Source organism: Pogoniulus pusillus, chromosome Z (genome assembly GCF_015220805.1).
Source record: "Pogoniulus pusillus isolate bPogPus1 chromosome Z, bPogPus1.pri, whole genome shotgun sequence".
NCBI lineage: Eukaryota > Metazoa > Chordata > Aves > Piciformes > Lybiidae > Pogoniulus > Pogoniulus pusillus.
This window is the reverse complement of record NC_087309.1, coordinates 105,558,973-105,584,147: the sequence shown is the minus strand read 5'-3', so window position 1 is coordinate 105,584,147 and position 25,175 is coordinate 105,558,973. Positions and strand designations below refer to the sequence as shown.

Below are 25,175 nucleotides of genomic sequence, written 5' to 3'. Positions count from 1 at the left end.
GTTTATTGTATGGTATGTGTTCTTTCAAAATGCTGCAGAATGACAAGATTGGTTTTAAAGTGAACTAAAGATGGGAAGATTATACAAGACTTATTAAATTCCTATCCTTAAGATAACTGGAAAGCCTCTGTGTGGGCAGGTTTTTAAAAAGGGCAGAGAAGTTAATTCCTTAATAATGTTTTTAAAAGAAGCTTTTTTTTTTTTCCCTTTAAATGGTCATCAGATTAGAATTTGGCCACGTTTTTACAGCTAGATTGTTATATATTTGGTTTTCTGCTCATAATTCCAGAAAAGTGATGGTAAAAGAGTAGCAAACTGACAGGACACACCTGAGTTTACCACTAATGTATATTGTTTCCATATCCTTAAGGACAAGAAGCCTTTTGGGAAGGCTTTCAAGAGGATCAACGAGTAGACTGCTCTGAAGTTGGTATAAGCTGCTCTGAGAAAAAGAGAAAGACCTAGAGGACCTGTAAAAGAAATTAACAGTTTTCAGATACCTGGGATCTGTGCTTTTCTGCTAGCTGCTGCAAAGCAAATTAGCAGACATGTCCATAGCACTCAAGCAAGTCTTTAATAAGGACAAAACTTTCCGCCCCAAACGCAAGTTTGAACCTGGAACCCAGAGGTTTGAACTTCACAAACGAGCACAGGCCTCTCTGAACTCAGGTGTGGACTTGAAAGCAGCTGTGCAATTGCCAAATGGAGAAGACCTGAATGACTGGGTGGCAGTCCATGTGGTTGACTTCTTCAATAGGATTAACCTCATTTATGGAACTATCTGTGAATTTTGTACAGAGAAGACTTGCCCAGTGATGTCCGGAGGCCCTAAATATGAATATCGGTGGCAGGATGACATGAAGTACAAGAAACCCACAGCGTTGCCAGCACCCCAGTATATGAATCTTCTCATGGATTGGATTGAGCTTCAGATCAACAATGAGAGTGTATTTCCTACAAATGTGGGTAAGTCCAGAGAAATCCTAAAGCATAAACTGACTTTCATTCTATGTACTAAGCATGTTGTCTTCCCACTCTGAATTTTAGAGGCTTTGAAATTCAAGCCCGTACATAGCAGATGGGGAAGAGGAGGAGGGTGTCTTGCAGGAGCTCAGTGAACTGTGCCTGCTAGATTTGGTGGGGTTTGTTAGCCTAGAATGTTTTCATTCTAGCCATTTGTCCTCTCCAGCTAATCACAAAGGGTGGTCAGCATTGCTTGCTGAAAGCTAATCAAGTTTGCTTTACTTTGAGGCTTTCATATTTACTGGCTGGGAAGAAAAGCCTAAGTAGGTGGTGTTGTCCCTTTGAAGCATCATGTACAGCTCTGTAGAGTACAAGGCAGTAGAGTCAGTGAGCTCTGCCCTCTATTTGTCTCTTGAATTCCCATCCAAAGCTGACAAATTGAGAAGTGAATTTTTCTATAAATTACTTCTTCTAAGACTATATATAGCTAATGCAGTTTGCTGTGATTTAACCAGACAGCTCAGATGAGAGAGCTGTTGAGGGCATGTCTATGTTTAGCCCATATCTGGGGTAAACTGTAACAGTTGTTCTATTACCTGATGACGCCTTCCCATCAGAGAACTGGAATTCAGAAAAAGGAGAGGAAACCTGTGGGTTGAAATGAAAATAAATCTAATGGAACAGCCAAACTAGTACCAATGTCATTGTGATGTATACAAAGTTTTACTCAGCCCAGAGAATGTAGAGTGTCCACAATAAATGGGAAAATAGTTCTTGATAATGGGATGATAAATGAGCCCCTCTGGGATGGAGAGGAGCAGGAAAAGGAGGAACGGGTCCAGGGGAAGACCTCTGCAAACTTCAGCATTTATAGTGAACATGACGTTTATGTTATGGTGTACATCTATTAGCCTATTTGGGTCAAATGCACTGGCTTTTCACTCTCCCACCTTCAGCTCCTGACTAACTCTAAACTGCAAATAGTGATTCTATTCCAGCAAAACTGGGAAGGATGAAGAAACTCCATTTTCCTTTTATAAAAATATAGTGAATTTTCCTGAAGGGTGGGCAAGTAAATGGAAGTATTCTGTATGGATGAGGAGGAATTTGCAGAATAGAGCATTGTGTCACATAGATTTAGCTGTGGCTGTAGTTAATGAAGAAAGAGATTTTAGACCTTAAAGATGTCAGTGAACTTAAGTAATTTTTATCAGATTTAGATAATGTGTCCAGATTCACTTTTTGTAACTGAGAAATGTAAGAGCATGATGTAAGAAGTGTGAGGTGTTATACAGAAGTATGTGGCCCTGAAAATACAGTGAATGCTTACATACAAAAAAATAATTCAGCCCAATATTTGCATTTAGGACCTGCTGCTCATTGCTAGATGATACACTAAGAGGTTGTCTCCATCAGGTATATAGAACTTTGAAATACCTTATTCTTGGCCTTGACATATATTTGTGGTTTGTTTACCAGTTTCTGTCACTTTTCCACACTAATAGGTAGAAAGAAGGCAGCAACTGTATTCCCAAGCATTTGCTGTTTTGTGTTTCATCAGAGTAGATTATTTTCAAAGTTGGAAGTGCAATGAACTGTGTGATTTTCATAGAATAGCATATTCATTTAATTTGGAAAAGACATCAATTCCAACCAAGTCCTTTTCTGCCAGGCAGCTTTCCAGCCGCTGTGTCCCAGGTATATGGTGTTGCTGTGAGGCAAGTGGAGAATCCAGCATTTGGCCTTGTCAGATTTCATACAGTTGGCCTTGGACCTTCAGTCCCTCTGTAAAGGCTTCCTACCTTCATGCACATCAACACTCCCTCCCATAGTGTCATCTGCAGACTTAACTGAGAGAGCATTCAATCCCCTCTTCCAGATCTTTGATAAAGATTCTGAATAGAACTGGCCTTAGTACTGGTCCCTTGGTAACAGCACTTGTGACCAGTCACCAGCCTGCACCATGATGTTCCTTGCTACTAATGCCAGACTGACAGGTCTGTAGTTCCCTGGATCCTCCTTCTGGCCTTTCTTGCAGACAGGGATCACATTCGCCCATCTCCAGTCAGCTGGGACCTCTCCACGTAGCCAAGACTGCTGTTAAATAATGGGAAATGATTTGGTGAACACTTTTGCCAGCTCCATTAGTAGTTGCAGGTGTCTGCCATCTGGCCTCATAGCCTTGTGTATGTCTAACTTGTGCAGCAGGTGACTAACCACCTTGTCTTGGGTTCTGAGTGCTTCACTGTGCTCCCCATCCCTCACTTCCATCACTGGGGGCTGGGTGTCCAGTGAATGACTGGTCTTATTATTGAAAGCTGAGACAAAGTATTGAGTACCTCAGACTTTTCATCTTCCTTGACCACTCTGTTCCCTGCTGCATCTAACAAAGGACAGAGGTTGTCCTTAGTCCTGCTTTTGTTACTGGTATGCTTGTAGAAGTGTTTCCTGTTCTCTTTAAAAGCTGAAGCCAGATTAATTTCTAGTTGGGCTTTGGCCCTTCTAATTTTCTTCCTGCATAGCCCCATGACAACAGTCAGAACTTGGTTTGTATTGGAAAATCTTCATCTTACTCTGAATTGACCCAAAGGAAGAATCAAATGACTTCCTGAATCCTCATGGAGTAGTGATCTGCACCAGGCTTGTACTATGAGATGACTAGACAGTCCCACGTAGAGATTTTATACATGCTCTTTGGAGCATTATTCTATAGATGAAAAAGGATGAAGAGTATTTTAATGGGAAGAGGAGAAAAGGAGTTACCACCAGTGCATCCTTGTTCTAATGTTCTGTTCTCTGCAGCCTTCATTGCAGATACCTGCATACTCCTCATTATCTTCTTGATTCACTAATTTGTGTCATGGAACTTGGTAAAGTTGCCTAGGTGGGCTTAGATCTTACAACTCAGACACAGGTGCACAATGTGGTGAATTTTGCATTCTGTATGCCTCTTTCCTCAGTACCCAGAACAGTTAAAAGGAAGTTTGAGTCTTTTCCTGGGTATGTTACTTTTCTTTCAAGGGAATCTTTCCGATTTGATTGCACATCCGCAGAGACAATACTACTTGCCAGACGCTGAGTACTACTCGTAAAGCTGTTGAATGAGGTGTAGTCATCCAGCCTGTGTATTGTTACATGTTTTGCTTTTCACAATTGCCCAGAGAGAGGAGCTTTCTTGTTACATTGTATACTGTTTGTTCCTATATGTTCTGCAGCAGCCTTTGGTTAGATACATCATGGGCTTAGTAGTATTGCAAACCTGTGTGCTAATTCAGAGAAATTAATGTCACTGAGACTGCAAACTATTCATTCTTCAAAGTAGTTGAAATACATCTTGAAAGGTGATATACACTCAGATGTGAAAACAAAACAGGCTCAGCTATGTCCATACTAATAGTACAAGCAGTTTTAAAGCACTGGATGGCTTTAAATTAAAGAGGTTAATTTATTGCTTTGAATCTTTGTGGCATATGGTCTGCAGAGAATTGCTCTGGGAAGAGGGCATGTCCAATAGATGGGATTTAGATTGACCTTTCCATTAGCAAATGAGTTTTGTGAACAGATCCATAGTGTGGTCCGTTAAGAGCTGTCCACAGAAACTTGATCATATCTTTCTCACCTTAATGCTATTAAACTTACCCTCTTTCATTTGACATATTTATGCAAACTAGCTAAAAAGGGATTTCAAAAACTCTTAAGTGCAACTTCCACTGAGAAGCTACTTTCAAATAAAATAATTTCAGAATAGGGTTAGGATAGACAGGCTTTGGTGGGCTTCTTTTTCAGTAATATTGTTTCTCTGTGGTTTAAACACCCCACCCCCCCCCACGCACACACACACAATCAAGTTATAACTTCTTATGAAGAAGTGTTTTCATTGGCATAATAACCTCTGGCTTCTTAGCAATGCCTGTGCTTCCTGTGGTCTGGTGCTATTTCCTCTTTGCCTTCTTCAGTCGTTCTGGTCTATTAGTTTGCTGGTAAAGAGTCTCTTCCTGCAGGCACTCTCCTCTGAATTCTGGACAGTCCGGCAGGAGAAGATGGGAGCTGGTACAGGAACAAAGATCTGTCAGAAACTATGTGCATGTGGCAAAACCAAATGCTGATTATTAGGACTACTTCTTTCTACAGCAAAGGTTTAAGGGCCATCTTTCTAAAATGGCTTCACAGCCTGCAGAGGATTTTTAACATGATTATGTCCTTGTTGTCATTTCCATTATTCTCAATTTCTTTTATCCATTTTAAGTGGATTTAGGGCATGTAAAAGGCTGATAGCTCTGGAAACATGTTCTTTAGATAACCACAGATGCACTCTGAGCTATCTGTCCTCACTGAGTGGAAAAGGAGGAGCAGAACACTCTTTATGCATGCTCAGGCCACTCTGGTGAAGCTACTCATACTAGTTCCTAGCAGGAATTTTTGTAGTGTGTCCGAGTTATATTTAGCTTTAGGGCAAAATTTTTTTCTTTAGTAAATGCTAGTTGCTCTTTGAGGCACCTAGGTGTTTAAACAGTGAGACTACTTTGAGGGCATGTGTTTCCCAGGCTTACGTGGACAACTTAAATATTCTGTAGCCTCAAAAGCAATGGCTTTCCCTCTCCTACACCTTCTACCTATCCCAGCACTTCTCTATCTCTGTGCTTTTTGGTAAACAAGCTGTAAAAATTGTTTGGAGTGGGAAGCAGTAGATCTGTTCCAACCTGGTTGGTTCTATGATTCCTTGGGACAGGTGCAGGTTTTGGTGAGCTACAGTTGTCAGCTTTCACCATACATGTTTGGGCAGTGTCACAAAATGAGCTAAGCAAGGAGGTAGCTCTCTTCTGCTGTGCTATCTCCAGCCCCAGATTCTCAAACAGGATAAAATTCAGTTGCCTTAGAATTTGTTGTCCTCCTCTCTGCAGCCTTAAACTGGGAGTAGTTCTGTCATTGAATTTTCAGTGAGTAAAATTTTTTTTTTCCTGTTTGAAGAGCCACTGGGAAAAATGTCCAGATATTTAGGGCCACAGGGGATTTTTTCATTTATTCTAATGTGACCTTTACTGTAACCCAGGCCAGAGAACATCACCACATGATTTCTTCATTAGGTCCATAGTTAAAAATTGTAAGACAGTCGAAAGACAGAGGGTTCTGCTGAAATAAACAAGAACATGAACTTCTTTTCTGACTTGACATAATGAAGAACTTTTCTCAGTGAGGACATTAAAGCAGTTGAGAGGGACCTCTGGGAGATTATGTTGTCTTCATCCTTTGGGATTTTCAAGACCAGGCTGGATAAAGTTCTGAATAACATGATCTGATGGTTATATAAAGCAGAGAACTGTGACATAGACCTCCAAAATCTGTGCCAGCCTGAATTATCTCGTGGTTCTTCATTCCATTTGCAGCACTGACAGACTGTTTCAGGCATAAGAGCTAAATTGATTAGAAACTGATTAAGCAGTTTAAGAAGCTTCAATTTAGTATTTAATGAAAGTATAAAATCACTTCTAAGATGTGAGAGTTTTTGTAGAGGAGGATTTAGATGGCTATTGAGTTACTGTAATCAGAAAGTCTAGTTATGGCTGATCAAAATGAAAACATATCTTTAGAAAGCGTATAAAGCCCAGGCTGGAAAATTAATATATCTTCAGACATACACTGACTGGTGTGTGCTTAACTAGTAAATATTGGTAACAGCTTCAGAGTTATTGCACAGAGCAGCTGTGACGCTACTTCCAAAAAAGAGACCAGTGCCTCTACAATACATCTACAAAAGCAGGCCAAGACCCCAGAGGGCCTTCATGGATGTGATTCAAAACAACCACTAAATAAGAGATAAATGTTTCCAATTGTTTCTTAGTAATACTGTAGTAGATTTTTCCTGGTTCTCTAGGCAGTAATAATAGTTACCACGTGAGGCACTTTTCTGGAGAGGCAGGAGAGCATCTGTCTGGTCATTATGGACAGAGACTCCTCATCTACTCGTAATGAGCAACGGCCTCTTCACCTTACAGCCTGAAGAAATGTGGGAGGAGTATTTGACTTTGTCTTACACTCTCCCTGACTTTTCCAAAGTATAAGGTGTCCATAGGGTAGGCCAAATAGTGTTTGCTGACATTTGCTGCATGTATTTTTTTCTTCATTATTTGCAGCCATTCTAATGGCACCATCTAGGAATGGCTGTTGGCATCAAGCAAACCCACCCTGCAATGTAAACTGTGCAATCTCTACAGCTGATTTGTTTCTTTCATTTTAAAACAAAGCTTTGCCTGGGACTGAAGTGGGGATAAGTCAGACTGGTGGCTATAAACTGGTCATTCAGTCACCCAGTAGTGGATAGTTATAGCCATAAGGTACCAGCTGAAGACCTGTAAATTCTAAGCAATCATTTCTGCTTCCTTTACACCTGTCATGCCAATGCTGGGCTCATGATAAAGAATTCTTTCCACTGTAACTACACTTCCTTGGTCTCTCCTTCAGCACATATTTGTTTGCCAGGAGCTTTAAGTTAATCTCTCGCACCAATGAAGAGAAGAAAATTCTGCAAGCCATGCAATAGCATGGCTGTTGCATTCCTCTAGCCATTAAACTTCGTGAATTCTGTGCATATACATGTGTTTCAGGAAAACTATACCAGCAGCAAAGCTGCTTAGAAAGTTTGGTGTCTAGAAATATATAGAAAATATCAGGTAAATATTTTACAACTAGATTATGTGTTAGAGCTTTGTTCTCCTCCCCCCTCTCCCATTCTGTGGTTCATATCTAATAGATGCCTCTATGTAACCTAAGTGGGCAGATGAATGTAGCACACCTCAAGAGTACCATAAAAAATGATTGATGCAAATTGTATTGACCCCATCTGTATGTGATGTGAAGCATTTTACTAGATAGCTATCAATTTGACTTTTTAAATGTTGCATTACTTTCTTGCTGACTAATTGTACTTTAGAGCAATCTGATTCCCTGTTTTTGTCTGGTATCTAACATGCCTTGATAAGTATAGACATTCTGCTTATACAAGAAACAGGAAAAAACCTTAGCAGTAGTCCAGACAGTCCTCAAGCCAAATTATGTTGACTAATGGGTGACTGCTGCTAAAACTATCCTCCCCAGCTGTCTTCCCATGTACCCTCTTGATTGAATGTTAGATGTGCCCTTTGAGGAACATATAATTCAGGTCTCCTTCCAGACCAGGCATGTAAATTAACCCATTTTCAGTTAAGTTCTCATAATAATAGAAAATATGTGCAATAGAAGTGAGTGCAAATTCTTTAGAACATTCTCTGCTTTTTTCATGAGAAGAGTTTGGTTCTACTGGAATGAAGAAATGCTGCCTCACCTGGAGAATACATGTTAGAAGTCAAATGCCTCATATGCTAGGTTTTCTGTATTGTGCCAGTCATTAAGGGCTGAAAAGGACTTTTACTAACATAGAAAAACAGGTCTCAGCAGATCCCTTCCTTTCTTTATGCTAAAGAAACTTAATGAAAACCCAGAGGAGAAAAAAGTGGTATCGTGAATGGTGGAGGAAAAGCTCCCACGAGGAAAGTAATAGGTTAGCTGGTTTTGCAAAGGCTGAAAAGTTTCAGGATCCCTGTTCTCTCTGAAACTGCTTTGGAAGAAAGAAAGAAGTACGGAACACCTGCAAGAAGTGGTGTGGTTCTCATGTGGGAACTGGAGTGGTCTGTCTGGTAGCTACCGAGTTCATTGTTCTCGAGGAATTTAGCTCTGCAGCACGTTGTGATTGCATATGCTCTGCAACATGGCTTAAATTTGTCTGAACTTGTGATTTTTTCTCTTTAGCTACCTTCAGAGCATGGCTGGTATCTGCAGTGTGATAAGTTTATGGCTTATTGGGTTGAGTTTTGCTCATCTGAAAAGCATGGAAAATTCAGTACTGAACAACAAAATTGAACATTCTTTGTCTTGGAAAGGGAGTTTATGTGAACTGAGAAGTCTGTGTTTTACAGTGCTGTGTTCATTCCCTTCCCTCACAAGGAGAATAGCTTCTTGTGTGAAACCTTGTAAACAAGCTTTGTCTGATATGCTGCAAAGCAGAATATGTAGGAGTAACATTTACAGATTTTAATGACTTTGCTGGTTCATTTTTTTGAAAATAAACAAAATAATATTCACAATATCACCTCTCTTGGTGTCTATATCTACCTTTATTTATTTTGCTAAATTTGAGTTATGTAAGTTCAGAAGTATTGTGAAGAAGTCAGGGTAGTCTCTCTTGCCACAAAGTATTTACATCCTTAAGGTCAATCTTTTGAGGGCAACTTTGGTGCTTTGGGGCATGTTTTATGCATGTACAGGGTTAATCCTCCAGGGGGAGTAACCTTGAACCTGACCCTAGGTGGTCTTGACCCCTCCCCAGGGGTGAGTCTGACCACTACCAGATGATGGTTAACCCACTCCCTGCCTAAAGATCCATCAAAGCAGGAGGACTTCCTGTTTCACGCTTTCTCTGCACTCCCTGCCTCCCTGCTTACCAGCATCACCATCCTGTTCCTGTTTCTCATTGTTTTACCACGTGGCCATCACCCACAAGGTGGACAAATCCAACACCATCAAAATCGGGTTGTGTTTACACATTTTGTATTTGTTTTCCCTTCCTTATACCTTTGTAACTTCCCTACCTCAGCTACCTTTTTGATTTATTATTAAACTTTTCTTTTTAACTTCCAAATCAAGTGATATTTATTTATTTATTTGGGTGTGCTCACCTTTTCCTCTCTCTACATCTAATTCCTTTCTTTTGGGAAAGAAGAGGGAAGAGGGATGGGCAAAATAAATTGTTATTTGGTTCTATCAGATTTGTTTGAGTCTCAGGGAATTTAAATTAGAACAGAGACAATGCAGAATCTGACCAAGGGAGGTGATATCTATAAATGGGATCTTCATCTCCTTCAGACGTATGGTAACAATCACTAGAATAAAGTGTAGAGATATGAAAATAAAATAATTCAGTCATGTTTAAAGTACAGTCTTAGTTTATAACTCCACTGTGGAACATCTTGAGTGCTGCAGTAATGTGGTTCTAAGGGAACGTCTGGAAAACAGAGGGCTAAAAAGATGATGACAAGCCAGAAGCATCTGTCTTACAAGGAAAAGCTGAGAGACTTGGGCCTCTTCAGTCTAGAGAAGACCTAGAGAGGATCTCCTTAATTCTTATAAATATCTAAAGGGCACGTGCCAAAAGGATGGGGCTGGAATCTTTTCAGTGGTGCCCAGTGGAAGGACAGGGAGCAACAAGTGCAGACTAGAATGTAGAGAGCTTCATTTGGGCTTGAAGAAAAACTCAATAGAAACATAGAATGGTCTGGGTTGGAAGGGACCTCCAAAGATCATCTAGTCCAACCCCTTCTGCAGTAAGCAGGGGCATCTGATCAGGGTGCCAAGAGCCCTCTCTAGCCTCACCTTGAATATTTTCAGGATCGGGGCCTCGACTACCTCCCTGGACAACCTGCTCCAGTGTTCCCCACTATCCTCATAGTAAAGAACTTGTTCCTAACATCCAATCTAAATTTACTCTTCTCTAGTTTGAATCCATTGCCCCTCCTCCTGTCACTACAGGCCTTTATAAACAGTATCTCTCCAGCCTTCTTAAAGACCCCATTCAGGTACTCGAAGGTCGGTGTTAGGCCTCTCTGGAGCGTTCTCTTTTCCAGGCTAAATAACCGCAGCTCCCTCAACCTGTTCTGATAGCAGAGGTGCTCCTACCTGGTGACCATTTTCATAGCCATCACCCATTCCATCAGGTCCATGTCCTTCCATTATTGAGGGCTCCAGTCCTGGATGCAGTACTGCAGGTGAGGTCTCACTAGAGCTAAGTGGCAGAATCATCTCCCTGGATATGCTGGCAATGCATGTTTTCATGCAGCCCAGGATGTGATTTGCCTTCTGGGCTGTAAGTGCACACTGTCTGCTCATGTCCAGCTTCTTGTCTGTCCGCATCCCCAAGTCTTTTTCCACAAGGCTGCTTTCTGTCACCTCATCCCCCAGTCTGTATTGATAGTGAGGACTGTTCTAGCCCAGGTGCAGGACCCTGCCCTTGTTGAACCTCATGAGGTTCACCTGGCCCCACTTCTCCAGCTTGCCCAGGTCCATGTGGACAACATCCCAACCCTCTGGTATGTTGACAACACCACTCAGCTTGGTGTTATCTGCAAACTTGCTGATGATCAACTCAATCCTATTGTCTGTATTATTGACAAAAATATTAAACAGTATAGGTCCCAGTACAGACCCCTGAGGGACACCACTTGTCACTTTCCTTTGAGGGTGCTGGAGCACGGGAGCAGGCTATCCAGAGAGGTCATGGAGTCTTCTTTTATGGAGACTTTCGGCTCCACCTGGATGCCATCCTATGCAGCCTGATGAAGGCAAACCTGCTTCAGCAGAGGTGTTGCACTAGAAGATCTTCAGATGTCCCTTCCAGCCCCCACCATTCTGTGATTCTGTGGGTGAGGTGAAGTGTGTGCTTCATCCAGAGGTATATGCACCAATACTGCTTTAAAATTTGTCCACCTTTCAAACAGGTTTTTTGTCTTACACATTCACAAAGATTATGAAAAAAGACCAACATTAGAAACATTAACAGGGAAACTCATTAGCTTCTTTTATGATCTTCGTGTCTTTTATAGTTGGTTTTTTTTTTAGTTTGGGTTTTTTTTTTAGGGAAATATGTACTTTGGAAAGGCATGGTTGAAATCTCCTTGGTGTTGTTAAAGTCATTTGTGTGAAAACATGTGGTCAGCAGGACTAGGGAAGTGATTGTCCCTCTGTATTCTGCACTGGTGATGTTGCGTCTTGCTTTTTGGGTTCAATTGTAGGCTTCTCAATACAAAAAAGACATTAAGGTGCTGGATTGTGTCTAAAGGGCAATGAAGCTGGTGAAGTGTCTTGCAAACAGCTATAAGAAGAACAACTGAGAGAATTGAGGCTGTTTAGTTTGGAGAAGAGGGACCCCAAGGGACACTTTGCTCTCTAAACTACCTGAAAGAAGGTTGTAGTGAGGTAGGATGCTGGTCTGTTTTCTAAAGTAAGAAATTATAAAGCAAGATGTAGTAGCCTCAAGTTATGCCAGGAGAAGTTCACATTTTATACGAAGAAAATTTTCTTTATGAAAAGGGTTGTCAGTCATGATTTATCTCTTCCTTATGTGTTTGCCTGTGTTTATATTGGAAAGGGCTGAAAAGTGAAAGCTGGAGTGGTTCTGAAGGAAGTTTATTTCAGGGTCTGAGCATGACTTTAACTTTATGGCCACTGAATTCCCCCGCTTTTGTAGTATGTGTACCACTGTAGTCCTTCACATAGGGGATTGTCAATGCCTTGTGCCTTTATTATTTAGCACCTTGAAGAAAACAACTTGACTCTGGTATGATCTTCTCCTGTATTGATTCCTAAGGATGATGGAAAGACCTGTAACATTAGCAGATTACAGGAAAAGCAACAGTCTCTAGGCTTTTGGGGTTTGGTGAGTGTTTAATGTTTTTGTTTGTTTGTTTGTTTTGTTTTTTGTATTTATTTTTAAATGTAAGGTTGTGCAAACCTGAACACAAACATGTAAGTTAGCTTAGAAGGTGGAGAAGAGAAAAAAAAAACAACAGATCTGTCTTTGCACGGTAAAGGACAATGTTTATTTTGCTAGGAAATGCTCCTACAGTACACTCAAACCTCCTGCTCGTTCACTGTCCCTTCGTCCTCATCAGAGTCAACCAAGGCTTGTAGGTTTTCTTCCACGTGACTGTATTGTAGTCATTATACCATTCATTACAATGGAGTGCATTTGAGATTGATTATCTTCTACATTGAAGAAAAACTGAATTACTTTTGACAACAGGTTCAGATCATTATTGACTCAGTAATGGAGAAGAGTTAGGATACATGGTTAGTATTCTCCATTCAGCTGAAGAAAGCCTGGTGTCAGCCTAGTAGAAGGAAATGAAAATTATATGATGGAGATTGTGTCTAAAGTGGACTCTTACATCATATGGCTTTTTTTAAACATTGGACAGTATCTTCAAAACCTTTGGATTTTCATTTGATAATGTGTGTTGTGGTTTTCAGTCCAGTGTTGCACACAAGCTTGTAGTTCTACATCTTTCTTGCTCCTAAAGCAGCTGTCCTGTGAGTGTGTGAGATGATCAGCTTTACATATTCGTGGATTTTAAGCACTGTAGAACTCCATCAAGTTTCCCATCTGCCTGCTCTCAGGGTACCTCTAGACCCCCCCAAAAATACCTGCTATTTAACTGTTGGAGTTGCACAGATGTACAACAGAAGCTGGAATTTCATTCATGTAATCTTTCATTTTCCTCTTAATATACGTGGCTGCTGGCATAATTGTCGTGTTTTCCTCAAACTTGGCAGTTTTGGCTTGAACCCAACAGTCAGTGCAGTCCAAGAAGTCATTCCAGTGAAACAGGAAACAAAATGTGTACCCTACATCTGCCTTCTAGTGTGTGAAGCCAAAAGATTAAGGGTAATCTTATAATATAGCTTTAACAGGGCAAGCACTGGTCTTGCAAAGAGATCTAATGAGTCACACAAGTAATATGGAGTAATTATCTTCATCCTTACCTTCTACTAGCCATGTGGACAGGACTGCTTAATCTGTCTTAATGAAAGCAACAAAGTTCTCTTTCACTGGTGGTTATTGTGGGTTCCACATGCCTAAGCAGTGCACTGTGAGATGCCAGGCAGCTGTTCACAGAATCACAGAATGATAGAGGTTGTGAAGGGACCTGTACAGATCATCTAGTCCAACTCCCCATAACTCATATTAACAAAGGCGTGCCCAGAGAAGACTTTGCAGCCTGACTGTCATTCTCAGGCTGACTTGTAAGCTGTGTGTCACAGGGTTGAATAACTCTTAAAGTAAACATGCTTCAGCTGTAGGAGGCAGAGTGCCACAAAACACACTTGTGCAGCATACAGACTTTGGACATATCAAGTAATTTTCAGTGTTTGACACTATTCATATGAGACTCAGTATCTTATGGTTACATGTTTAACCTCAAAGAATTACTTTCAAGTAAAGAAAACCACAAAGCTAAGGTTTCACTTGTTGCATTTTCCCTAAAGGCTGACACAAGGCCCTCTCCAGCAGATGATGCACCAAAGCAGTTGATGCCTCCACATGGAAATGGATATGGGAATTTCCTAAAACACAGATCTTAATAGTATTTAATGAATCTCCCCTTTCCACAGTTTTGCTTTGCTTGGAAAATCCTCTAAGTCATACTGGGAATCTTTGGAATACAGACGGTGGTTACTGATGAATGACTGTTTTCTATGATGGAGCAGAAAACCTCACTTAGAGCAGAGTCAAGTATTACAAAAGGTCTGGCAAATATACCGAGCAACTCAGCAACTTGATATGGAGCGAAACAAGCTTTGCTGACAGTGCTGACTCACAGAACTTTTTTTTTTTCCTCTCTCCATCTCATTGCAAGTCATATGTCTGAGGAACACCAGGGGGGATGTGTTCTCTCATATGCTTGAAATTATACAGATGAAACTTGTATACTTCTTATAATATGAATCAGTGGGACTTTGAATCATGAGAAGCAGAAGGAAAGTTGCTGAGACACCAGGAATCAGAGATGTTCAAGAAGGGAATAATCAAAGTCTGTTAGCTTTTGGAAGGGGGAAGGGAGGACAATGAACAGCTTGCCTTTGAAAGACAACAGTCTCATCTGGATATGGGATTTTTTGACTTTATGGTTCCTAAACCTACAACACATACTTTTAGGAAAATGATGTTCAGCTGAACTGAGATACATAGTGTTTTACTAATCTGTACTGTATACTGTCAACATTAGCATGATTAAATAATGATAATTGATTGTACAGTGTCAGTTCTAGTCAGAAAGAGATCCCTCTAGTAGTCAAATTCCTAAGCTTAAAGCTGTAGACAAGTGTCTCCACAGTGAAGACACTTCCAAACCACATGCTGGATGACATAAAACCTTTTAGAAGAGTGCCAGCGAATATCTGGGCATTAGAACAATACATGTGTTTAGAATTTATGTGCTTCACAATTAGTTACACACCATGGCTGCCTTTCTCTTGGAGATTTAGGACTTGTTGTGGTAAATTTTTAATCAGTTTAGTTGTTGAAGAGCCCTATGAAACAAGGTAGATGTTACTATTTCATTTGTCAAATAAGAGACCAAAGTTCAGGTAATCAAAGTAGTCTACATACTGTATGAGTAGCTGGTGAGGCAAGAAATTCTGAGCAGAAGTGATTGTTTCCTGGATTACAAGTGGTTTGTTGGTGGATCCAGAAATGGCTAGTGTCAGTGATTCCAAGAATTACCTTGACCTGTTCCTGACACCCTAGCTTTGTGCATGTGTTGGGAGAAAAGGAAATAAAGACTGAAACGCTCTTTCCAAGACTCAGTCTATTTGATGTAGGTCCAGTACCATAAGTTACTCTGACAAAGTTCTACAGCTGTTGGAGTGCAGTTGTAGATGGAGTTGTACAGTACAACTCAAGGTTGAAAAATGGGAACCTCCTCATTTCCCATTGTGGTCATGTAGAAATAGTTCCTCAACACCTACAGTGTAAAGGTGTTACTTAGAAGCTCTGAGAGCAGAATGGTTAAACTGAGTACTCCAGCCTTGATCTCAGTACTTGGAGTTGTACTGAACAGATGTATGGAATCACAGAAAAAAATAGGCTGGAAGAAAACTTGAGATCATGTAGTCCAGCCTTCCTGCTCAAAGCAGGATCATGTAGGCAGGTGGTCCTGTCCATGGGTGGAAAATCCACCACTTTCTGGGCAGCCCGTGTCAGTCTTTGGTGCCACTCACAACAAAAGTGTTTTCTTGTGGCTGGATGGTGTTTCATGTCTTGTTTGTGTCCATTGCCTCCTGTCTTGTCATTTGGCATGATGGAGAAGAATCTACCCCTTCATTCCCTTCCACCAGGTATTTATACACATAGATAAGGTCTCCTGAGTCTTCTTTGGAGTGAAGAGTCTTACCTCTCAGCCACTCCTGACATGAGAGATGTTCCAGACCTTTCATCATCTCCATGCCCATCGCTGTATTTGGTTCAGTTAAGTCTATAACTTCTGTCTGCTAAGAGCCTAGAACTGAACCCAGCGCTCCAAGTGTGACCTCACCAGGGCTGAGCAGAGAAAAGAATCACCTTGCTTGACCTGCTGCCTATGGTTTTCCTCAGGCAGGCCAGGATACTTTTGGCTTCTTCTGCTATGACAGTGTATTGCTAACTTGCAGTCAACTTGGTCTGTGAGAACCCAAAGGCGAAGTTGATTTCCAGCCTCCATTGTACATGGGTGCCTGGGTTGTGCCTCCCTGGAGGCAGAACTGCACATTTACCCATGTTGAACTTAATGAAATTTCTCTCTGCTTGTTTTTAAAGCCTGTTAAGATTTCTCTGTACAGCATTGTTAACCACATGGCTTGTATGGTCGCTCTGTCACACTGCTCCTTTGTGGGTTTCTTAGCTATATTTAAGGCCTTTATCTCCTTTGGAGCCTGTACCAAACTACTGTTTGTTTGTGTACAGGGTCAAGTGTATCCATCATACCCCAGTATTTTAACCCCAAAGCACACAGCTGGTGACATGCCTTCAACTGGACTTCATTCCACTAATAACAACCTTCCGGGCTCAATAGTTTAGCTCATTTTCAATCCATATTAGTGTCCACTTACCTAGCTCATATTTTGTCAGCTTGCCTATGATAGCATTATAGGATACAGCTGCTTCACTAGAGTTGCAGTGGAGAACATCAGCTCTCCATTATCTGCCTAGCTGGTGACCTTGTTGTAAAGGCCATTAGGCTGGACAAGTGTGGTTTCTCCATGCCAGCTACTACCTCTCAGCATCTTATGCTTCATACATTTGGAAGTGCCCTTCAGGAGCTGGGAACAGTGCTGGGAGACACAGGCACAGGACTTTACAGGGAGGGGTAGAGGAAGATGTGGCAAACAAAACTGGTTGCTACAAAACTTTCCAGAATCCAGATAGTTATCCACCATTACTTCATCAGAAAATGTTTCTTGGATGACAGACCAGTGCCTTGTAGGCAAAAAGACAGGATGGAAACACAGGGCATGCATCAAATCACAGATAAAATCTGAAAGATTTAAAACTGAAAATTGCCTTTATAGCAGTGTGGCTGATCACAAAAAAATACATGTTGAAGGTGAGGCTTACTAGTGATAGATTAATGTGACTTTTTTAGTTGTTGTGGCTTTTTGACAATAATTGTAATGAAAATTCATATGAAACATTATTTTGATGTTCATAATATTTTCTTGAATAAAATGTCAGTGAACAATAATCTTGTTTATCTTCTGGCTCTGCTTGGCTATAACATTTCCCCAGCATTTTCCTTGATAGTGTCTGCATTCATCTGATCTGGATAAAATGACTGATAGGAATTCAAATCCTGTTCCCATGGGACTGAACTTCTGACTTACAACCTATTTGTCAGAATATGATTCCAGAAAGTGAACTACTTTGTCTTCCCTTGTGAACTTCCAATACCCTTTGCTGAGTGAAAAGGACACTGCTTTCTTTTTAAACTGTATTGTTAATTACTGGTGATTGAGGCAGACTGAGAAATGAACGCAGGGACTCTTAGCTGCAGATTCCAGATGCTAATTCAACCAGCCAGCCTCTGCTGGCTTTAGCAGATGGTTCTTTCTTAGCATGACATCTTAACTTCCCCTTGTTAGCCAAGGGCAAGCTGTAAAATCATCTAATGGAACTTAAAGGTATCTATTAAACTTTCCATCTGTGTTCCATTTGAACTCCACACACTGCCTTACTGCTAACATGGTTTTCTCAGGGGACAAAGCCACAAAGCTTTCAATTTGTTTCATTTGTTCTGTGAACATAATTTGCATTTTTAAACTTTTTTTTTTGAGGATGGGGGTGGTGGCATGTGTTTGTTAGTGGTTTTGTTGTTGTTGTTGGTTTTGGGTGTTTTTTTTGGTTGGTTGGGTTGGGTTTTTTTGTGGGGAAAGTATTGTTTGTTTGGTTTGGTTTTCTTTCTGTTGGGGTTTTTTTGTGGGGTGTTTTTTTTTAGCAGGACAGAACTCTGTTTACCTTTTTTTTATGGTTTCAGTGGAAAAAGAAGAGTTTGGAGTAGCTGCTAAAATATCAGAAATTATTATTTAAGCCATGTCAGTGTGTGAATCACAGAAATTAAAGATTGTTTGAAGAAAACTTGATTCCTGTGTTCTTGGAATGTATTAGAAGCAGCATGTGATTCAGCACAATGAATCACAGAATCGTTTCACCTTTAAGATAATCAAATCCAACTATTATCTGAAACTGTTAAGTCTGGTGCAAAACCATATCGCTCAGCACTGTGTGTCTTTTAAATACCTCTAGGGATGATGGTTCAGCCACATCCCTGGGGGACCTATTCGAGTGTTTGAGAACCCTTTCATGAAGAAGTTTCTGCTCATAGCCAATCTAAACCTTCCCTGGTGCAATTTAAGACCATTTCCTCACTAGAGCCTCCTTTCAGGGAGTTGTGTACAGCAAAAAAGGTCTCCCCTCAGTCTCATTTTCTTCAGACTGAACAACTCCAGTTCCCACATAAGACCTATTTTCCAGACTGTTCACCGTCTTTATCGCCCTTGTCTTAACCCCCAGTGCTTCAATGTATTTCTTGCAGTGTGCACCCCAAAATTAAGCTCACTACTCAAGGTGTGGCCTCATCAGTGCTGAGTACAGAGGGACGATCACTTCCTTGGTCCTGCTGGCCACACTATTCCCAGCACAGGCCACGATGCTGTTGGCCTTCTTGGACACCAAAGCACACTGCTGGCCCATGTTCAGCTGAACCCCAGGTCCTTTTCACAAAAATCACAAAACTTTAGAGGTTGGAAGGGACCATCAAGTTCTGGCCAAGCAGGATTAGCTAGGGTAGCTCACACAGGAATGCATCCAGGCAGGTTTTTTTTTCTTCCAGGCAGCTTTCCAATTCCTCTGCCCTGTGGCATTGCATGGGGCTGTTGTACACCAAGTGCAGTACCCAGTACTTGGCTTTGTTGAATGTCATAAAGTTGGCCTTGGCTCACTGATCCAGCCTGTTCAGGTTCCTCTACAGAGCATTCCTACTTTCCAGCAGATCAACACTCCTTCCTGGCTCAGTGTTATCTGCAAGTTTACAGAGGATGCTCTCAATCCTCTCATCAGTTTTACCCAGTGAAGTGTCCACCCATCTAACCTACAAGCAGCCAGTTTCTCCAGGAGGCTTCTGTGGGAGACATGTCAAAGGCATTACTAAAGTCCAGTGAGCAACATCTGCAGCTTCACTCATTAAGCAGGACAACTTGTTGAGGAAGAAATTCAAGTTAATCAGGCAAGACCTGTCCTTCTTGATCCATCCCATGCTGACTGGGCCTGATCACCTGGCTGCCCTGCACATGCTACATTATGGCACTTGAGATGACCTGTACCATGACCTTTTCTGGCACTGAGGTCAGACTGACAGGTCTGTAGTTCCCTGGGTCATAGAATCATAGAATCAACCAGGTTGGAAGAGACCTCCAAGATCATCCAGTCCAACCTATCACCCAGCCCTAATCAATCAACTAGACCATGGCACTAAGTGCCTCATCCAGGCTTTTCTTGAACAACTCCAGGGATGGTGCCTCCACCACCTCCCAGGGCAGCCCATTCCAATGGGAAATCACTCTCTCTGTGAAGAACTTCTTCCTAATATCCAGCCTATACCTACCCTGGCACAACTTGAGACTGTGTCCCCTCATTCTGTTGATGGTTGCCTGGGAGAAGAGGCCACCCCCCACCTGGCTACAATGCCCCTTCAGGTAGTTGTAGACAGTAATAAGATCACCCCTGAGCCTCCTCTTCTCCAGGCTAAACAGGCCCAGCTCCCTCAACCTCTCCTCATAGGATTTGTGCTCCAGGCCCCTCACCAGCCTTGTTGCCCTTCTCTGGACATGTTCCAGCACCTCAACATCTTTCTTGAATTGAGGGGCCCAAAACTGGACACAGTACTCAAGGTGTGGCCTGACCAGTGCTGAGTACAGGGGAAGAATAGCCTCCCTTGTCCTACTGGCCACACTGTTCCTGATGCAGGCCAGGATGCCATTGGCTCTCTTGGCCACCTGAGCACACTGCTGGCTCATCTTCAGCTTACTATCTACCAGTACCCTCAGTTCCCTTTCTTCCTGGCTGCTCTCCAGCCACTCTGTCCCCAGCCTATAGCGCTGCTTGGGGTTGTTGTGGCCAAAATGCAGAACCCTGCACTTGGCCTTGTTAAATCTCATCCCATTGGCCTCTGCCCACCCATCCAGGCTGTCCAGGTCCCTCTGCAGGGCTCTCCTACCTTCCAACAGATCAACACCTGCTCCTAGCTTGGTGTCATCTGCAAACTTACTGATGCTGGACTCAATCCCCTCGTCCAGGTCATCAATAAAGATATTGAACAGGACTGGGTCCAGCACTGATCCTTGGGGAACACCACTAGTGACTGGCTGCCAACTGGATGTGACACCATTCACCACCACTCTCTGAGCTCTGCCATCCAGCCAGTTCTTGATCCAGCACAGCTGAAGGGCATCAAATTTGCCTATCTCAAATCAGCTGGGACCTCTCCAGTTAGCCAGGACTGCTGTTAAGTAATGGAAAATGGTTTGGTGAACACTTTTGCCAGCTCCATTAGTAGTTGCAGGTGTCTGCCATCTGGCCTCATAGCCTTGTGTATGTCTAACTTGTGCAGCAGGTGACTAACCACCTTGTCTTGGATTCTGAGTGCTTCACTGTGCTCCCCATCCCTCACTTCCATCACTGGGGGCTGGGTGTCCAGTGAATGACTGGTCTTATTATTGAAAGCTGAGGCAAAGAAAGTATTGAGTACCTCAGACTTTTCATCATCCTTGACCACTCTGTTCCCTGCTGCATCTAACAAAGGGCAGAGGTTGTCCTTAGTCCTGCTTTTGTTACTGGTATGCTTGTAGAAGTGTTTCCTGTTCTCTTTAAAAGCTGAAGCCAGATTAATTTCTAGTTGGGCTTTGGCCCTTCTAAGTTTTTTCTCTGCACAATTTTTTTGACAATACTGTAGTCCTGCTGTGCGGCCTGCTCCTTCTTCCAACGACCACATGCTCTACTTTTCTCCCCAGGCTGCAACCAAACCAGCCAGGCCAGTCTTCCCTCTGAATCACACACAGAATTACACAGAATTAACCAGATTGGAAAAGACCTCTGAGGTCATCAAGTACAACCTATCACCTAGCTCTTCTAATTGACTAAACCATGGCCTTCCTGGACTTCTTGTCAGCCATTCAGCATTGTCCCCCCCAGGGACTCTGTCCACCAATCTCCAAAGCAAGTCGAAGTCTGCCCAGTCAAAAGTACCAAGGTACGAGTTCTGCTGATGGCCTCTGTACTTTTCCAGCAACTGAGAACTGAGATTGTGGTGCCTAAGATATCCCCAACTATTACATCACTCAGAAGTCCTCTGCTCACAAACCGTAGGTCCAGCTGTGTGCCTTTCCTAGTTGGCCCTCTCACTATCTGTGTCAGGAAGTTCTCTTCCATACACTCTAGGAACCCCTGGGGCCGCTCACTCTCTTCTACATTGTATTTACAGCAGACATCAGGAAAGTTGAAGCCCCAGCAATTGTGAGGCTTATGCCAGGTGCCTAAATAATATTTACTTTGTTTATCTCTTTATTCTGGTTGGGTAATCCAGGAGGAAGCACTTAGGGACCTGTTGAGCCACTTGGTTCCTCACAAGTCTATGGGACCAAATGGGATCCACCCTAGGGTGATGAGAGAGCTGGCAGATGAGCTGGCCAAGCCTCTCCCCATCATTTATCAACAGTCCTGGCTCACTGGAGAGGTCCCTGAAAACTGGAAGCTGGCTAACGTGGTGCCCATCTAGAAAATGGGTTGGAGGGAGAACCCAGGAAATTAGAGACCTGTCAGCCTGATGTCAGTGGCACGCAAGATAATAGAGCAGATAATCTTGAGTGCTATAACACAGCACCTACAGGATGGCGAAGGGATCAGACCCAACCAGCATGGGTTTATGGGAGGCAGGTCCTGTTTGACCAACCTGATCTGTTTTTATGACCAGGTGACTCTTCTGGTGGATGTGGGGAAGGCTGTGGATGTAGTCTTCCTGGACTTCAGCAAGGCCTTTGACCCTGTCTTCATAGGAAACTCCTGGCAGAGCTGGCAGCCCTTAGCTTGGACAGGGGCCGTCTGTACTGGGTTAAGAACTGGCTGTATGGCTGGGCCCCAAGAGTGGTGGTGAATGGTGACACATCCAGTTAGCAGCTGTCACTTAGCGGTGTGCCCCAAGGATCAGTGCTGGGCCCAGTCCTGTTTAATATCTTCATTGATGATCTGGACGAGAGCATTGAGTCCAGCGTCAGTAAGTTTGCAGATGACACCAAGCTAGGAGCAGGTGTGGATCTGTTAGAGGGCAGAAGAGTTCTGCAGAGGAACCTGGATAGGCTGGATAGATGGGCACAGCATAGTGAAACTTTACTGCCTGAAAAAGTAAATAGCTGTAGGAAAGTTGTAAGAGTTTTCTGTGATCTGGAAAGCATGAGGAGCTGTTTGCAGAAGTCCTACACATTGAGGGCATTGGATGAATCCTCAGTGATGCCACACAACCATGTACTAAGTTGGCATAGCAGAAAACAATTAAACTGTCACAGCTGACTGAGTATGAATAACTGTCAAAAAGGGCTAAGCACTCCAGAAGATTACTAGTGGGCAAGCTAACAGACTAAGGACCAGAAGCTAGAGGCAGATGAAGTACTCTGCACACCAGCTTCTCTGGCACCTGAAACTGTTCTATTATTCCCAGAACGATCTGGCCATTCCTTTTAATGAGATGTTACTGCAGGGAGGGGGACAACCAAGTTTCCTCCTGTTGCTTTACTTTAGGAATTAGGTATTTATTGTTACCCTGTGATTTACTTTGATGGTGCTTTTTTTTAGTCAAGAATCACTTGACTTAAATACTGTTTCTGTTAGTGAAATCTATCTCCCTGGTTACCTTTCATGTCTTTGTTCTTGTCCCTGTCCTCACACCATGTGTTTTTGCTTTTTTGATGTGAGCCTTTCTCAGGTGGATTGACAGCATTTTGACAACCAACTGGATAATGGATGTGGATAACATGGGAATGGCTGTAGCCAATGGAAAAGCTTTCAAAAAACCCATCACAAAGTGATTTTCTTGTGTACATTAGTTTCTCTTTCCCCAGAGTATTTGTCAGAGGATGATTTGGTTTTCATGACTTAATTTTGGCACCTTGTCACACGAACTCAGTTTACTTCATAATCTGTGGAGGCTTTTCTGGTTATTTTTGAAGAACAAAAACAATCATAGAATTATAGAATCAACCAGGTTGAAAGAGACCTCAAAGATCATCCAGTCCAACCTATCACCCAGCCCTATCCAGTCAACTAGATCATGGCACTAAGTGCCTCATCCAGTCTTTTCCTGAACACCTCCAGGAAAGGTGCCTTCACCACCTCACTGGGCAGCCCATTCCAATGGCAAATCACTCTCTCTCTGAAGAACCTCTTCCTAACATCCAGCCTATACTTCCCTTGACACAACTTGAGACTGTGTCCCCTTGTTCTATTGGTGGTTGCCTGGGAGAACACTGTATGTAAAGGGTTTTTCCCCATATCTGCCTTGTTTTATATATATATTTTTGATAAATCCCCTTGAAAAAAGTATTTTGCTGCTCATGATGCAATTAAGATATTTGCATACTAATAGCTGCTTTGCAATATTGAGACTGCATGTGACAAATGCAGAAAGGATTTACTAGGAAAGGAAGCAAAGGATAGAAGTAAATAGTTGGAAGTCCTCCAGTGTGAAACTGAAGATCAACCTATGAGTTCTGCAGCCTTACATGCTGGGACCTCAGTTGCTTGACATAGTGTCAAGTAAGCTGGAAAAAACAGTGAGCAGCAAGGTGATATCATTTGCTGATGTTAGACTTGTTCAAGGCAGCAAGACAGTGACTGAATTTGAAGGACTGCAGAAGGCGATGCTGTGAGATAGTAACTGAGCAATAAAAAGGAGCTATAAAAGTAAGAAGTAATGCATGTGGGAAAACAGTGCTGGTTTCTGTGTAAATTGATCATCTGTCATGAGATTGTTGCTGCACAGATTGAGAGGCACTTAAGCATCAACCAAATGCTAGCAATTACTAGGAAATACATTGGGAGCAAAGCAAAAAGCACAATCATGTAATTGCGTAAATCCCTGTTTTTCCCACTTCTTTCTGCCATTCTCTTCACAGAAAGTAATGTTAAAAATTGGAAAGTTCCAGACACACTAATGAGGGTAAGCAAAGGGGTAGAACTGCTTCTGAATTAGGAACTGGGAGTTCACTTAGGAGAGAGGTCAGCTGACCAGCAGGATGTGGTACCAGTGTTGCTGTCAGGATTGGTCTTTCTGCTGTCTCTTCCAACCCCAGGACTCACCAAGGAGACTGAGACACACAAGAAACAGTGCCAGGCAGATGTCAGAGCACCTCGGCAAAGGGAACTGTGAAGTCACATTTAAGGGGTAGCTGAAGAGATGGTTTGGTAACAGATCCATTGAAGGTTACTGAATAGAGAAGGAACAGTAGCCTCAGCAAATCACTTGAGCAGAAAATGACCAAAGGCAACGAACGCATAAAGAGAAAGCATCATCTACAGAGTACTGGCCTGAGCCAGAAGAGTGTTTTTCATGTCACTTATGAATTAAATTGCTTATTCTTCATTAATTCTTTTGGACATAATGTGTTCGCCTCTACATCTAATTCAGTCCATTCCCTCTTGTTCTATCACTGTTTATCTGTGAGAAGAGACCAGCAGCAGCCTCTCCACAACATCCTTTCACGTAGCTGAGCAGCAGCCTCTCCACAACATCCTTTCACATAGCTGTAGACAGTGATGAGGTCTCCCCTCAGCCTCCTCTTCTTCAAACTAACCATCCCCAGCTTTGTTGCTCTCCTCTGCACTGGATCCAGCACCTCCACATCCTTCTTGTAACGTAATGCGCAAAACTGAACGCAATGCTCAAGGTGTGGCCTCATCAGAGCTGAGTACAAGGGGACAATCACCTCCCTGCTGCTGCTGTATATAGCATTTCTGACACAAATCCAGGATGCTATTTGCTTTCTTTACCACCTGGGCACCCTGCTTGCTCATATTGAGTTGTTTATTGATTACAACCCCCAGATCCCTT

At 42.4% G+C, this 25,175-nt stretch overlaps 1 protein-coding gene across 1 annotated transcript in view; it reads left to right on the top strand.

Moving 5' to 3' along the window:
• The window catches only part of MOB3B (MOB kinase activator 3B), a 105,268-nt gene that overhangs the window by 38,884 nt on the left and 41,209 nt on the right, over positions 1–25,175 (top strand). The window contains exon 2 of the mRNA XM_064139982.1: positions 371–966. Coding sequence (XP_063996052.1) covers positions 549–966 — 418 coding nt within the window. The 5' untranslated portion in view covers positions 371–548. The remainder of the gene's footprint in view (positions 1–370; positions 967–25,175) is intronic.